Here is a 15081-nt window from a genome sequence, read left to right as displayed (position 1 = left end):
ATAAAAAAAGTTTTATAATTTTCATCAACGTCAGATTTCCACTTTGGAGCGATCAATCTGAGAGGTCCTCACAGCAGCCTCCATGCATTTTCACATTGCTCGATTCCTCTTATAGCAAATTGTAAGAGGCTGTTTGACAGCTTCATTTTGGCACAGCGTGTTTTTTTTTTCTTTTCAACTCCACCTTGTGTGTTTGTGGGCGGAACCCGCGGCCGTCCAATCCAGTCAATCCGATTCAAGGAAAACAAATGACTTTCAGGCACTCGGCCTTGTTAAACCGTGCTGCGTTCGGTTGCTGTCGGAAACGTTGCGATCGGCGCACAAGAGCGGGCACAAGCCCTAGAGACGGATGTGTTCAAGTGTACAAATAAAGCTGTGCCTTAACATTGCACTACTCAAAATGAGTTAGGGATGTTTAAGTGTTTCACTCGATTGTTTATTCTGTCACGTACATGTATTTTTATTTTTTTTTAATATCTCCAAAAATGATGCGTCACATTTCATTTGACTTTTATCGTGTATCTGTGCACATGCAGATATGCACACAGATCCCAAAATCCCTAACTAAATTGCGTAGTAAGACAAAATGCAATTAAATAACACAAAATAATAATCCTAATAACTTTTAAAGCTCCAGTCATACCAGAGTTTATTACAGACACGTTTTACTTAATTCCACCAGTTTTTGATTTGAAAATGACATTTTTCACCCTAAAGTCTGTAGATACAAAAACTTTTCTCTCATTTTTCTATTTTTTTTCACCAATATTCCCATAAGTATGGCTGCTTTATGAAATGAAATAATAATAAACGACAAATAGAAACTGCGTTAATGAAATGATGCTAACCTGTTGTAAGGTGTTGTGATTGTAAGCAGAATGAAATAAAATTTCCTAACAATGAGCTAAGTCGTTATTTATATGATTATTAACTAAATGTCTCATTCATTTAGACCTCTCTCTGAACACGTCCCTCTCCATGTCTATGACACATGTTGATGTGTTATTCTGTCTCTGTGTAAAGAATGTGGATGATTGAACCTTGTCAGTCTGTCTTTCTAATGCTTAATTTCTACTTAGTCATATGTGATTTAAATAAAGTAAATAAAAATATACATATCTGCTCAAATTATCCCTAACTGGAGCACAAGAAAACGTCATGCTGCCTGATTCTGTACTTTACTCGATTGCCTTGAACGCAGCATGCTGCTGAGTGGCAGGCATCTTGGTCCAATTGAACCCTCCTCTCCTGTTACTCAGGGTGAGATGATTAAAGTGAGCTGTGAGTGGTGTGAAATACTGTCTTAAATCTTAAAACAAGCACTGTTAAAGGCTGTTTTTATTTTGAATAAAGTGAAAATCCAAAGCATGTACAGTGTTTCAAGCACACAAACACATGGTAGAACATCACAAAAAGGCATAATAAGATACATTTACAAATAAGACTTTTCCTGATTATATCATCAGTAAAGCAATCAGCTCAAGCACATATCTCATCATCATCCAATATCTACGCTACCTATTACCCATCGTATAATCATAAAAGCAATTACACACTTAAAATAAGATATAAGTGCATTACACATCTTTCTATACACATTCTAAACAGGTCAGCTGAACAAGAAAGACCACATTGTTCAGTAAACCAAATGAGGCAAACTCGAGTAACACAATTTAAAACAAATTTTGAGACTAAACAAAGGAAAGGCTACTGTATGTATGTGGAAATCCCATAGATATTCATCATTTGTGGACATGTAAAGAGCTGAATGGATCAAATCTGCTTGGCTTAAATAGTCAACATTAGGTACGGTGGAATCACATTATTATGACATGGGCAGATATACAACGTGGCATCACTGGTGGTCACTCAGATATACTGTTATGCTCTAAAAGAAAAAATAAAACAATACTATAAATGGATAACTTCTCATTTAAGGAACTCAAATGTTTCTCCTGCATCATAAAACACCTAAACAGTCTGAAGTGAGAAACCAAAGGAAGGTATTTTTAATCAACCAAAACTATTGGAATCAAATGAAGTGATGAAATATAATCTTGATTACAATATGGACTATATTATTGGTGCTCTGCTGGGGTTCAGAGTCACAAACAGATTTGCCTGCAGTAAAAACGTATGAATTGTATAAATGAGAGGTAATTTCCTTTAAATGAAAATAACAGAACAGAACTTTTTTTTAAGACACATGATTACTTGTAGTCAATAATTGATTTCATTTGTGTTTGTGAATGAAACATTAATGAAAAGAGGTCGTTCATGGCAGTGGGCACTCGTCGTACACGTCCTTCCCAGGTTCCTCCTCAAACGTCACTTTGGCATCATCTGCGTCCAGCTGCGACACAAACACATCCAGTTACAACAAAGAAACCTAATGACATGATAATGTGTGCTTGATCTTGGCAGTGAGTGTACCAGACACAGAGAGGTACTTACACATTTCATTTCCAGGGGAGTGAAGAGAGTGCCGGTCATGACCATGCGCAGAGGGATGGTGAGAATGAGAACAAAAGGCAGTGCCAGAGAAAAGGAACTCATCTTCACCATCCACAGGACAGCCAGGCACGCGAGTTGGATCAGGGTGAAGAGATGCATCCGCAGTGTCGACACCTGCACGAATGGCAACAGAGGAGAGCATTAGCACGGACAAACACAAAGATTAACATGGAAAGTAATAGAATGCTAATTTATGGTAGGGTGATTTACAGGGAGATTGTCATAGGCTAAAAAAGCACTAAATATATGGGAAAACAGGAACACCTGTACAATTTAATGTGACAGTCTTGTCTATGGAAGGATTTCTCAAAGGCCACATGAATCCCTGGGCTAATACTTTCCTGTTGGAAAGTCAGCTAAATGACTCCATAGAGATACTAAATGGCCACAAAGAGGATAAAAACAACTACAAAGAGGTGTGAAACAATCAAAACGAGCACAAAATGACCCCAAAGTTGGCAAAACAACTACTAGGTAACACAAAAAGACACAAAATGACTATAAAGCAGCACAAAATGACCACAAAGAGGTACAAAAAACTTTAAGGAGACACAACATGACCATATTTTAGTCTACAATGACTTATCTCCTTACACGAGGGTCTTCCACATGTAAATATATTAATTATAGTGAGGTCCTGGACTTTATTTGAGACTGTTGCATACCCTGTTGGCGTAGGCATCGGGGGGAAAGTACTTCCTTGGTGTGATCAACAGGAGCATCCTGTCCCACATCTGGATTCCACTCAGAGAGGTGATACCCATGTAGAGGAAGATACCGAACAAGGCTGTCATGGGAATCATCTTCAGAATGGGTTCCATGTAAATAGAAACACCTGGAAGTCATAAAAAGGGAATGATTATCAAAGGAAAATGGTCATTTCACTGTGACCCTGCTGTGTCTGCGTCAGCACTGTAGATGGCAGCACCTACCAACCATGATGGCCACCAGAAAGCCACTGATCCTCTGCTCAATAACCTTCTCAATCTCTGGTTTCGGGCCCTTGGACATGACAGTGAGAGCGTTGGCGTGGGTGACGGATCGCACAGTGGCAGCACTCAGCCAGGGCACCCCGAAAATAGAGGAGATACCTCCCATGGTGACCAGGATGAGCAGATCCCAATGAAAACCAGATCCTTTCATCATCTTCCTTTCAGGTTTGCTCACAATCAGCCTGGCAGAGAACATTCAAAGTCTTACTTTCACTTCACGTGAAATAAAATTAAAGACGTGCGTGTTCAGCATGTCACTCACGTGGTAATCTGGGACTCTAGGAAGATGAGGATGAAGACGAGCAGCGCTGGGACACAGCAAGCGCCCATCATCCAGATTGGGAACTTCTGCTTCTCTCCCATGGGGTTAATGAACCAGCCTCTGACTGCGGGGTTGGTCACCTGAACACCTTTTGGCACAACCAGTTTCTACAAGGGGACAAGATGATGTTCAGTTGGATCATTTGCAACCAAAACATTGGAGAAAGACACATAAAAGGTTTGCAAAGCCAATACATTTTCAGTATTTCTTAATAATTCTTAGTCGGGACAACGGACCTGCTGTTCCCCCATGTCGGCAGCCCTGGGTATGAACATTTCTCGAACTTATTAGGAATAACTTAACTCACCACGATACAAAACTTACCTGAGTGTAAGCATCCTCAATGCAGATATCCACAGCAATCATGAAGAAAATAGCAATTGGGACACCGAAGTCTCCAATCAGACGACGGATCTGGTGAGGCAGAGAGCAAATACACGATGACCAAAGCCATAGAGCCTACTTTATGTTTTCTTTCTATTATAGTCCTTTGCAGACATGTGACATTTCATCACATGTGACCTGTACATTTTCACAAGTGGAAACAAAACATGGCACATGAAATCACATGAAATTTGCTTCTTCACATGTGAACTGGACATTTTCACAAGTGTTTGGCTTTTGTCACATATTTCTAGATATGAATAAAAAGTTCCACTTTGTGAATTTTACATTTGGATCAAAATTTATATGTGGAAAAAAACAATTCATACATTGAATTTGCTGCTTCACATATAGATACCATGTGAAAATAAAACAATATCACATGTGAACTGGACATTTTCACAAGTGAAAGAAAAATTCAGCAAAGAAATTTACATTTTGCCATGTGAATTACATTCATATATGATTTGCTTTTTTTCTTTCTTATAAACTCCATAGATGGGAGGTTGATCTTACCGGGCCAGGGAGGTAATGACCAGTCTTGAAACTGCGGAGGAAGTATGCAATGAAGAAGCAGCCAAACATCAGGCACATGGACAGCAGGGCAGTGTTGGGGTAGGCCCTTTCAATCTCCAGCTCATGAATGGTTACATTGCCATCTCCGTGGAACTCGACGTGCTCCTTGATGACCGGGTGGAAGGGGTTGTCCATTGAGTCGTTCAGATGTTCGTAGTTCAGAATCAGAGGGTGGGTTTTGAAGATCTGAGATGAGAAGTCAGAGGAAGCCAAATAAGAGATTGCAAATGAGGCCGTTACAGTGGTGGCTAAAGGGAGATAATGTCTGGGATGTGAGATGGATGAAGAGATGAAGTGCGGGGACCTTGATGAGCTTATTGAAAGTCTCATAGATGAAGATGAGAGAGATGAGGATGGAGAAGATTTCCTGAGTGAAGCGGGAGATGAATCTGACCAGGAAGCTGCCTTCCACGGCCACGATGATGATCACGATCAATATCAGCCACATCCCCACCCAGATACGACCCACGATGTACTCGATGCCCTGGGACTTGCAGAACTAGTATGGAATGAATGAATGAATGAGAACAGACGTTTATGAAGAAAAAAATGGCTTAGTAACAATTTATTTTTGGAGTTTTAACGTCTGACAAATCATACGTACAGCGAAGAAAGCTTCCTCAAACACCAGCAGAGGTCCAGAGAAGCCGATGACGAGGACAGGCTGGGCGGCGATGAGACAGAAGATGACACCCTGGATGCTGGTGGAGATCATAAGCTCTGACACGCCCATCATTTTCTCTGTTTTGTCAGCTAGAGTCAGACGAGAGAGAATTATTAAAGGTCATTTAACTCCTCTAAATGAACTGATGCTTGGAGAACAAACACATCTCTCACTTACCCAGAAGCCCTCCAAAAGTGATGGCCGGGGACAGGGCAGCGAAGTAGATGAAGATGACGGCAGCGAGGACCTGAGGGTTCAACGCGTCTGTGTAGTCGCTGACGTAGTGACGGAAACGGCGCTTGAGGTCCCTCACCATCCCACCGAAAGGATAGCCTGTACGGGCCAGAGGGTCCTCCCGCGGCTCCTCTGGAGCTTTGTCAACTGCATAAACACACAAATAAAACTTATATCAATATTAATAACACTAATTCTGCCTCTTTTTATATTGCTTTCAGGATGTACGTATATATACATAACTGTCATTTTTTCAGTTACATATTTGTCCCTTTTCGTGTGTCTTGTTTCCCTTCCTTTCCTTGTTTTCCTTTAATTTGAGGGTTCTATATGTAACAGTGATTGAGCTGATGTTCTCAAAATTAAGAAAACATTTCCTTTAAAAACTTCTTGGCTCTTTCAGTAAAGAGGATCTTACTGCTTGCCCCTGCTCACCTCTGTTGCTTAGTAAATGTCCTTTATTTGGTCATGTAGCTAGCACTGAGGTAGATGAAAAGACTGATGCTACTCTCTGTCTGCTACATATACAGTCAGCAGCCAGTTAGCTTAGCTTATAGCATAAAGTGGGAAACAGGGGGAAACGATGTTTTGTTTCTTTAATATGTCCAAAAACCAGAGTAAAAATCAATTTGGTGTCAGGTACCTGACAATTTTTTGGCCCAGGAATTGTCCAACACCTAACCTAAAGAAACAACAAAACTCTTTAGAGACATAGAGTGTGTAAAGGTGCACTATGCAATAATTTGGCCACCTGTTGAATAAATGCTCCAAACAGATAGGTGGCAGCACATCTCTAACGGCAGAAACTACATACTGTGCATTTAATTTGTAAGCTTCAGAGGTGGTGGTAGGTTGATTTTGTTGCTGGCAGACTGAGCCTGGCTAGGTGTTTACCCCTGTTTCCAGTCTTTGTGCTAAGCTAAGCTAACCAGCTGGCTGTTGCTTCAGATTCAGTGGACAGACATGATAGTGGTAACAGTCTGTCAATGAACTTTCTGCCAGAAAGTGTATAAGCGTAAATGTTGAACTTTTGCTTATATGAATACATAAATCTGTGAGACGAGGAGAAGGAAAATGAGATTCACTGTGCACTGTAAGGACTGCTCTTTATGCTGACCTATGACCCTGTCGCCATATGCGAGACGGGTGTCAGTGGGACGGACTCTGTCTTGCAGCATCCTCTTCTGGAACTTGATGATTGGCTGCAGCATCCCCTGATCTTGGATCTCAGTGGGCGGGATCACAATGCTGCAGTCCATGAAGTCAGCGATGGCGTTGGTCAGATCTTTGTCAGTCTGGGCCAAGAAGGCCTCCAGACAGAATACCTGTCAGAGCGGAAACACAGGAAGCTTTAATACACCTGCACCGAACTCAGGAGCTCAGGACTGATAGCAAGAAGGTCTTCTCTCTCACCCAGTCGGCCATTAGAGCGCCCATGGCACGTCCAGTTTCTCTGTAGTCCACTCCGCTCTGGCTGGGGCCAACCAGCACGAAGACGAAGCGAACAGGGATGGGACTCTCCAGGGCTGACTCCATCACCACAGAGTCACTCAACCTCACAAAAGCCACCACTGGTTTCTCCAGGATGTCCAGGACACCTATGAAAAACACCCTTTTTTGTAAGCCACATCTGCTCCAGAAGTGGAGACGCCTATGTGCATCCAAATCACATGAACATACCTGAGAGGACAACTGAGGCCTCCATGTTTTCAGAGCCGTCTCTCTGCAAAAACAACAGCAGGAAAATAAATATAATGATATAAAATAATAGGGATAAAACTGACAACAAAAACAACAACAAATGTATACCTTATTTGAGACAGAAAAGGTCTGCATCTCAATGTCTCCAGAGGGAGTCACCACAGGACCCTCAGACTGACTGGAAGGACAAATAAAATGAGCACAATACGCAGGCTGGACACATTTTTATGGCATTATCCTCTAGTTGACAGAAAGGGAGGAATACCTGCGTCTCATGAGGAGAGCTCTCAGCAGGCCGTCCCGATCACTGGCACGAATCTCATTCTTGTTCAGCAGCTCATCGGTCACCCTCTCAGCCACAGCAGACAGACTGCTGGCCTCCAGGTCGAAGATGATGGCACCTGAGTACATTTGAGTTGCTTTTTAATTGGACATATTCACCAAACACACACTGATTTCTGCTTCATTTAAGATGTAAAAGTCACCTGTGCTCATGGTCTTGCGGAGCTGGATCAAACTTTTAAAGGTGAGATAGGAGACATGAGAAGGACCCCATTTCCCTGTGGCGGGGTTGAAGTTCTCCTCGTAGCCCATCCAGCGGCCGGTCTCCTGCCAGCTGTTGCCCTGGAGCTCATTCAGCTCCACATAGGCCTGTGGTAACAGAACATGGTTAATTAGATAAACAAAGCAGCAGTTTGTAATGTTGGTTTATTTTAATGATAGGTGTGAAGAATGTCGACTAACTTGAGCATCCCCTCTTGTGGTGGCGTTGGTGTTCACGTTCATGTAAGCTGAAATAAGGACAGAAAAGTGTCATGTGCACACATAAAAAGTCAAATCAATCAAGTGACAGCTGCATGTTCTGCAAGGTGACTCTACCCTCTGAATCATAGGGGATGATGATGGACTCCATAGGTGGCTCTTTCTCCTCCTCAGGCATCCTCGACTCCAGGTCATAGATCTGGCCCGGTGGGGTCCTGGTGGTGAGGAGAAACAGAAACTTTTCTTACTGCATGTGTTTGATGCAATGATAAGAAAGAGTCTCAGTTCAGGCTGATCAAGTTCTCCATAAACTCCATAAAGTCTGCTTTTACTGCGATTCTCTCCTTGGCCACAAGAGGGCGACATTGCTTAAGGGATATCTTATCAGTAACTGTTTTGATCAGAGAATTTTTGTGCCCTGAGTTTAGGCTCTCAGGCATGTTTACCAAACGCTGTATGAAAAAAAAAAACTTCTCAAGGAGGATGGGCCTAAGCTGCTACACCATCGAGAGGTTATTTACCACTTTCTGACTTGTAAATAGTCACTGACGTCAAGATTCAAGTTGTAAATATGTCTGTCAACTGAAAACCTAAATCAGACAGCCCATGTCCATGATTCAACATAGCTATACCCTGATTTTTAAAGAAATTAAAAATAACATTTCTATCTGGTGGCGAAGGAAATTTGCATTTTGGCTTCACATGGAGCTCAACATTGGTAAACTTTTGACAGTCACAGCCGCAACCAACAGCAAAGACTTATATATGTCGCTAACCCTGACTTAAACCTGCATAACTTTAGTTTTTTGGTCACTTGTGGGCAGTTCAAAAAAAGCTGTTTACATTACATTATCACGTTAAACAGCTGTTATGATGAACATGCTAACAAACAGTTAGCTATTCGCACACTTAGCAGTCTTGGAGCAACATTAGCTCTCACTTGAATTGGTTTTTCTGGTCACATGATAACTTTAAGACCTATAAGCACTGCCCTTTTAGCTCAGGTTTGGTCTCCACCGACTCTTTAGCTGCTACATGTACCACTATGTTCATTAGCTAGTCTGCTGCAGCTGGAAATAAATAAAAATATTCAAATTAAAGTCCATAAAACCAAAACAATGAGCTGAAAGAGGCTAAACTGTTCTGTACTTTTGGAGGGAAATGCAGAATCTGTCATCGCTGTGGGTTAATCATTACATGAGACCACATTATGCAAAGTCATCATTGTTTAAACTATGATCATATCACTTTAACTGCTTATCAAGCCTATATTTAATATCTTGATTGGAGGGATTTGTTTGGGTGGCCTGACATTCTCAGTTCAGGGCAAAGACCCATTACCTTTGTCTTATCAGACAAAGGTAATGTCTGTTTTCCAGCATACATATACAGTCATATAGAAATACATGTGCTGCTGAAACATGAGAGAAAGGACTCACAGTCTCACTGGAGAGGGGAAGGCTGAATCTTCGTAGGACATCTCACTGCCCTAGACAAGAGGAAAGAAAAAGTATTTAACAGAAATGGAGCGATGAAGGGAAAAATATATATTGCTGCTGGATTTATTTAATTTTATTGAATATATGAAACTCCACAGTCTCCCTCCAGGCCAATTTCCCAAGATCCCTTCATTACCTCCGCCAACTGTAGGGCCTTGGCGGAGGTATGTGCTCTACTGAGTGCCAATCTAGTTTATTTGGAGTGTAATTTTCCTGAAATGTTATCTGAACACACAACTGTGGAGCTTCAGTATTACAATATATCTAGCAATTGTGAATCTTAAAAATGATGATGGTAAAATGTTAAAGGAAAAAAACACCAACCTCCTCAAAAGTTAAATTGTTTTCCATTGATGTTTTCAGATGTTGACTCTTCAAACTCTCAGCTACTTTTATGCATTCCCTAAGACAGAAAAAGAGTAACGTTAATCATTTTTCTACTGGTGATTGGTGAGTGTATGTTTTTCAGATACTTCTAATGCAGACTGGTGCATCTACAGCATCCATAGCACATAATTTGCAACAAACATATATTATATTCTGGTAGCAATTTTAGCAAAACCAATAAGGCCTCGTTTGATGCCACTTTGAAGAAAATACCGCCATCTACCATGACTGCCTGCAGAGCCACGGCTCAGGACAGATAGTAAATCAACTGCTGACAATGTCAACTACGTTATGGTTTAAAAAAAGTTGCACTGAGCCTTATCTCTGGGTTACACCCGTCTTCAACCAGACACCTCTGTTCTGTGCAGTAACAGTACAGTGAAATACTTTGAAATGCAGCTACTGTAACATCAAGTAATGTAAAAAAAAAAACAGTAAAAAAAAACCTGTAACATTTAGACAGAATTGCAAAAAATAATATTATCGCTGTGAAATTTGAGTGCACTTCAGTTTCAAACAGCTGAACAAGCCGGGTACATTTTTGCAAAATTGCAGACAAAATCAAGGTCGAGTGAAAAATAGACCCAACTATTTTTACAGCTTTACACATGCATAAAATTGATAGAAAGATTGCTAGTAATGCTCGAAAGACACAAATCTACAGATATGGCCAGTGTGTCATGGTGCTGCATGTTAAGAACACATTGCCACTTAATGGAAATGATTCTTGACTCTGTAATCAATAAAAGACAAAATATGTGCAACAGACATCGTTGTTCATAAATGTTTCTATTATTTTTTCTAAAAGATTATTTCAGCCCAAGATAATGTTGACTGAGTTCCCGCCTTATCTCACAAACATGGCAGAGACATAAAAAGTTAGAATATCCTGCTCTCCTATCAGCTTACATTCAAATATCTATCCTGTTTGACCTCTGCCCTCTAGTCCAGTAGTACCGTAAAGTGTGTCTGACCTCTGTCCGGAGCGGGCCACACCCTTACCTGCATGCAGGTCCTCCCACCTGGTCTCCAACACTGGAAACAGGACGATCTCAGCCCAGACGAGCCCGGTGATAAAGTGAGCCAGGGGGAACGAAAAGATGAGTACAGAGAGAGAACGAGAGGAGCGGGAACACCCATTTGAAACTACGTCGACCATAAGATGCGCTGTACCCCTCAACCCCTCTGGTTGCTGAGCAACCTGGCGGGGGGGTGGGGGAGATAAGGCCTGTGTGACTGAGGAGCAGCCCTATCATTCAGAGACACCTTGAGGAGGGATATCCCAACCCTAGTTTGGGCGCTCCGCCCTCCCAGCATGAACCAGGTCTGAACGTGGAAGGGAGCAGTAAGAGGAGCCTGCTTGGACCAGCAGGCCTAACCTCATCATGTCTGAGGGGCACACTGGGGGTATAGAGGGTAAAAAAGGGGGCAACTTACTATCAGGGGGATCTTAGTACGTCATCTTGTTTACGTACTTGGGATTCCCTTACCATGACGAGGGGAGTCCCTCTGCCTGTGATTATCTTGAGGAAAATGAGATAAACACATTAAACTCTACGATTTCATAACAGCTCTCAAGCTGGCTTGGTTTGTCTCTAGTACATGTGGCATGAACATCCTCTGCAACTGACTGGACTGGAGGTGCCTGCTGGTGGTTCAACCCAGACTGATAACAGATACTGACACAGAGATGCAGACTGAGAGAAGAGGAAAACACCAGAGGTGGACACGGATTAAAACAACAAAAAACAAGCTAAAACTCAAAAACATTAAACTGTAAAAACATCATCTGAGATGCTTTACAAGAATGGAAAAATGATTTATTCGACTCATGACTCAATTCAGTGGAATTCAGAATGCTTTTATTTGCACACACACAGAGAAATAATTGAACCACAAACAGAAAAAACAATCCAAAATTACTTTTTTTGCATAAAAAAATGTATAGTTACCACATTAAAATCCTTTAATGTGCACATACATCAAAAAACAATACATCTGCAGATATTTGTCATTTCAAAACTCACTTAAAGTAGCCAATGAGGATCTGTATGTGGGGTCTTTCATAATTTGTCCTCATCACAACTTCACTCTAACACGTGAGGAATTTTAAAGGTGTAACTAACAATTATGCCAAAGTTCAGACAGCTGACTAATTAGGTAGAAATAATCAGCAGTGTGTGCTTTCTTCATGTGAGTCAGTGACATCAGGTTACTCAGAGTTTAATGAAGCTTCACCGGGACAGACAACAGCCGTGATCCCTGCAGACAAAAGCCTCCATTCTCTCTACGAGTTTCACAAAGGTCATATTTCCAGGGGAATGTCCTGAATCTGCATATATGCATGGAGAGATGTGCCTGTTTGTAGAATGCATGCAGTCATATGTATGTAATTTGCCTTACAGGGTCATTTAAAATGAAGAAGTCTGTTGTGTGGAGATCTCGTTCAGGTCACATAAAATCTGTTAGCAATTGCACAATTCCAGTCAAGATTTCTCTTTCTCTGGGAAGCTCTTTGTTGTCTACATCTCTGGGCCCCACCTCATTTCTGTCTATGTCAATGTACCTCTAGTGACCTTTCTCATCAGAGCTCAGTCACCAGAATTAAATGTTGGCACTGTACGATTAGATGTTTATGAGCTGAAGTGGAGGAGGGGATGGTGGTGACATGACAGTCAGGTGATGCCAAGCGAGAGACCACCGTTTGTTTCCTGTTTCAATCCACAACTGGCTACTTTTAGCTTCCATTCCGCATTTTGGAGCCATTTTGTGCCAACAAAACTGGGTATTTTTAACAAGACGTCTTCCAGCTGTGATTGTGTGTAATTTAAGCCAAAACATATTTTCCTAACCCTAAACAAGTGGTTTCATAGGGATGAAACGTAATAAATGTTAAGTTTGAACATATCTGTGTCTTGCAGAAACGTACCATGCAAAGTCCTTAATACAACATAGATGCAAAAAATGGGTATGAGTGCTACTTTTTTTGGTTTGTGAGTGTGGATGATTGTTGAGAGAAGGTCATTAAAATAGAATATGAAGACACTCACTCTAATATATTTAAACATTAAAGAAAAACTAGAGCCATGCTACAGCCATAGCACCTCTGAGAGGCTGTACCCACCACACAGAGAAAATACATACATACACCCACCGTGAGGAGGGACAGTGGCCCCCAGCTGAAGACACTGTGGCACAGGCCTGTTATCACCAGTAGTGGAAGCTATCTGCTGTGTCCATGTGTCTCAACATACAGCACGCAGACACTCCCAGTCATCATATAGCCATTTTCCTCCAGACGCGATCACCATCTTTAGTCTTGACACATTATTTTATTAAGAGTTTTGTGAAATGTTAAGGAGTAAATGCACACATGATTAGGCATATGCTATATATTTTAACAGCAATGTGTTGGATTCTACACTTGAATTCAAGTTTTTTCAAAAATAAATTGAAAAAAAACATGACAGAGAAGCCTTTTCGAGGGCATATATAGCAAATGTCACTAGTTATACCACCACTGTATTTCCAAGGTGACTTTACTAAGAGTTGTTCTTCACCCAACACATTAACCAGTAACAGCTGACTGGACGTCTATGGCATTTGAGGAAAAAAAATTCCACTTTGCTCATTTAATCTCGACATCTCCTGTTGTTAAAGCCAACCTGTTCACCACGGGTAGAAGGACTGGTTTGCCCTACCCAGTCTTTCTTTAGAAACCCTGAGTCATGTGTGGCATTGGACTTTTTACCTACTGAGAAAGAAACTAAGAAAACAGGAAGAAGAAGTGATGGAAACTGATCCACGTGTCTATTGTCTCGCAACATTGAATCAAAGCTGATTTAATGTGACTTTTATTACGCAGATCAAAACAAGAAGCCCCTTTAATGTCAAAATGAAAGCAGAAGTGATGTCATTGAATTACAAAATAAAAAATACATGTTTGCGTAAGTATTCATCACGCCGAATACGACTTACGTAATCATAACTCAGAGATCATGTGTGAATAGCGAAGGGCTTTCTAAATACACCTGTATCCAACTTCAATACTTCTTATGGGCATTGTATATTTTCAAGCCTCTAATTGGAGGATTAACTGAGGCAGCACTGTTGGTCTCTATCAGCGTTAGAACAAGCAGGCTGCTGCAAGTTATCACTGAGAGCCAGAGCCAGCAGCAAAGACCCACCTAGTCACAGTGTAGCACACTGAACTATCATCATTAACAAGTAGTAGATACAGTGTGGGTCATCGTGACTTCACTTCACCAGTATTATTTAATGCAGTATCCAATACATGTTTTATTGAAGTCACACGTTTGGTCATTCTTTTTCTATATTCATAAATCTAGTTTTTGTGCGTGACCTGATTATGACCTCTGAGCTGCAACAGTATTTAATGAACAGATCTCATCATCTCCTGTATGAAAATCACCTTGTAGCTGAGGACATTATGAAAACATCCTCCAGGTTTGTGCCAGTTTATCAGAACACCTCATATTTCAGTCACCATTCAAACTCTACGCATTTGACGTCAGTGTGACAGTATTTCATTTTTGAGGCAGGGGATGTCAAAGGCCAAACACTGAAGATGGCAGTCTTTGTTGAATGTGGCGCCCCTCAGTGGAACCAATGTGGCAAGACTACTGTGACTACATTTGTCTACTTCTGTGCTCCACTTGTGACCTGCATGACAAAAGTTTGTCAACCTCCATCTTGTTTTTTTTGTTTGTTTTTGGTGAAGTAAACTGTTGTTTTGGAGAATGTCTTTACTGAACTTGCTGTGTAGGTTAACTGCAACTTCCATTATAATTTTGTTGATTTCTTTTTTGAAAACTTATTTTGCCGTTTTCTCTGGTTTTTACTTGTTTGAAAGAATATCAAAGTTTTTTTTGTTTCCTCAGTTGTAAAGAACATATTTTTAAAAGAAAATAGTTAAAACATAATTTAACAAATTATTAGACAACTGGACATAAGTCTGAATCATGTTCATTTGTACTGTCTGAAAAGTCGTTTCTGTGTAGGTGCAGAAAGGAACTGAAGCATAAA

General features: G+C 41.0%; 1 protein-coding gene across 1 annotated transcript; it reads right to left on the bottom strand.

Annotated features, from left to right (window-relative positions):
• Nucleotides 1-1320: 1320 nt before the first annotated feature.
• On the bottom strand, nucleotides 1321-11222 carry slc4a1a (solute carrier family 4 member 1a (Diego blood group)). The gene is made up of 21 exons (XM_073494351.1): nucleotides 11038-11222; nucleotides 9973-10051; nucleotides 9589-9638; nucleotides 8267-8364; nucleotides 8132-8178; nucleotides 7873-8038; nucleotides 7653-7788; nucleotides 7496-7565; nucleotides 7367-7409; nucleotides 7100-7284; nucleotides 6804-7011; nucleotides 5630-5833; nucleotides 5393-5541; nucleotides 5093-5287; nucleotides 4729-4974; nucleotides 4153-4242; nucleotides 3769-3935; nucleotides 3447-3688; nucleotides 3180-3349; nucleotides 2455-2628; nucleotides 1321-2353 (listed from the first exon to the last, which is right to left on the bottom strand). The coding sequence occupies exons 2-21, from the start codon at nucleotides 9997-9999 to the stop codon at nucleotides 2276-2278; spliced, it is 2745 nt and encodes a 914-aa protein (XP_073350452.1). The 5' UTR covers nucleotides 10000-10051; nucleotides 11038-11222; the 3' UTR covers nucleotides 1321-2275.
• Between the last annotated feature and the right edge of the window lie 3859 nt (nucleotides 11223-15081).

This window comes from Pagrus major, chromosome 23 (assembly GCF_040436345.1).
Source record: "Pagrus major chromosome 23, Pma_NU_1.0".
NCBI lineage: Eukaryota > Metazoa > Chordata > Actinopteri > Spariformes > Sparidae > Pagrus > Pagrus major.
The sequence above is the reverse complement of the archived record's forward strand: the minus strand, read 5'-3'. Positions and strand labels throughout refer to the sequence as shown.

Excerpts from the sequence above, each read along its gene's own strand:
- slc4a1a (XM_073494351.1), bottom strand. The coding sequence starts at position 9,999 with ATGGAAAACAATTTAACTTTTGAGGAG. Across the intron at positions 5,542-5,629 it reads CACTTTTGGAGGGCTTCTGG|CTGACAAAACAGAGAAAATG; the intron begins GTAAGTGAGAGA and ends GTCTGACTCTAG. Across the intron at positions 3,350-3,446 it reads TCTGGTGGCCATCATGGTTG|GTGTTTCTATTTACATGGAA; the intron begins GTAGGTGCTGCC and ends TATGACTTCCAG.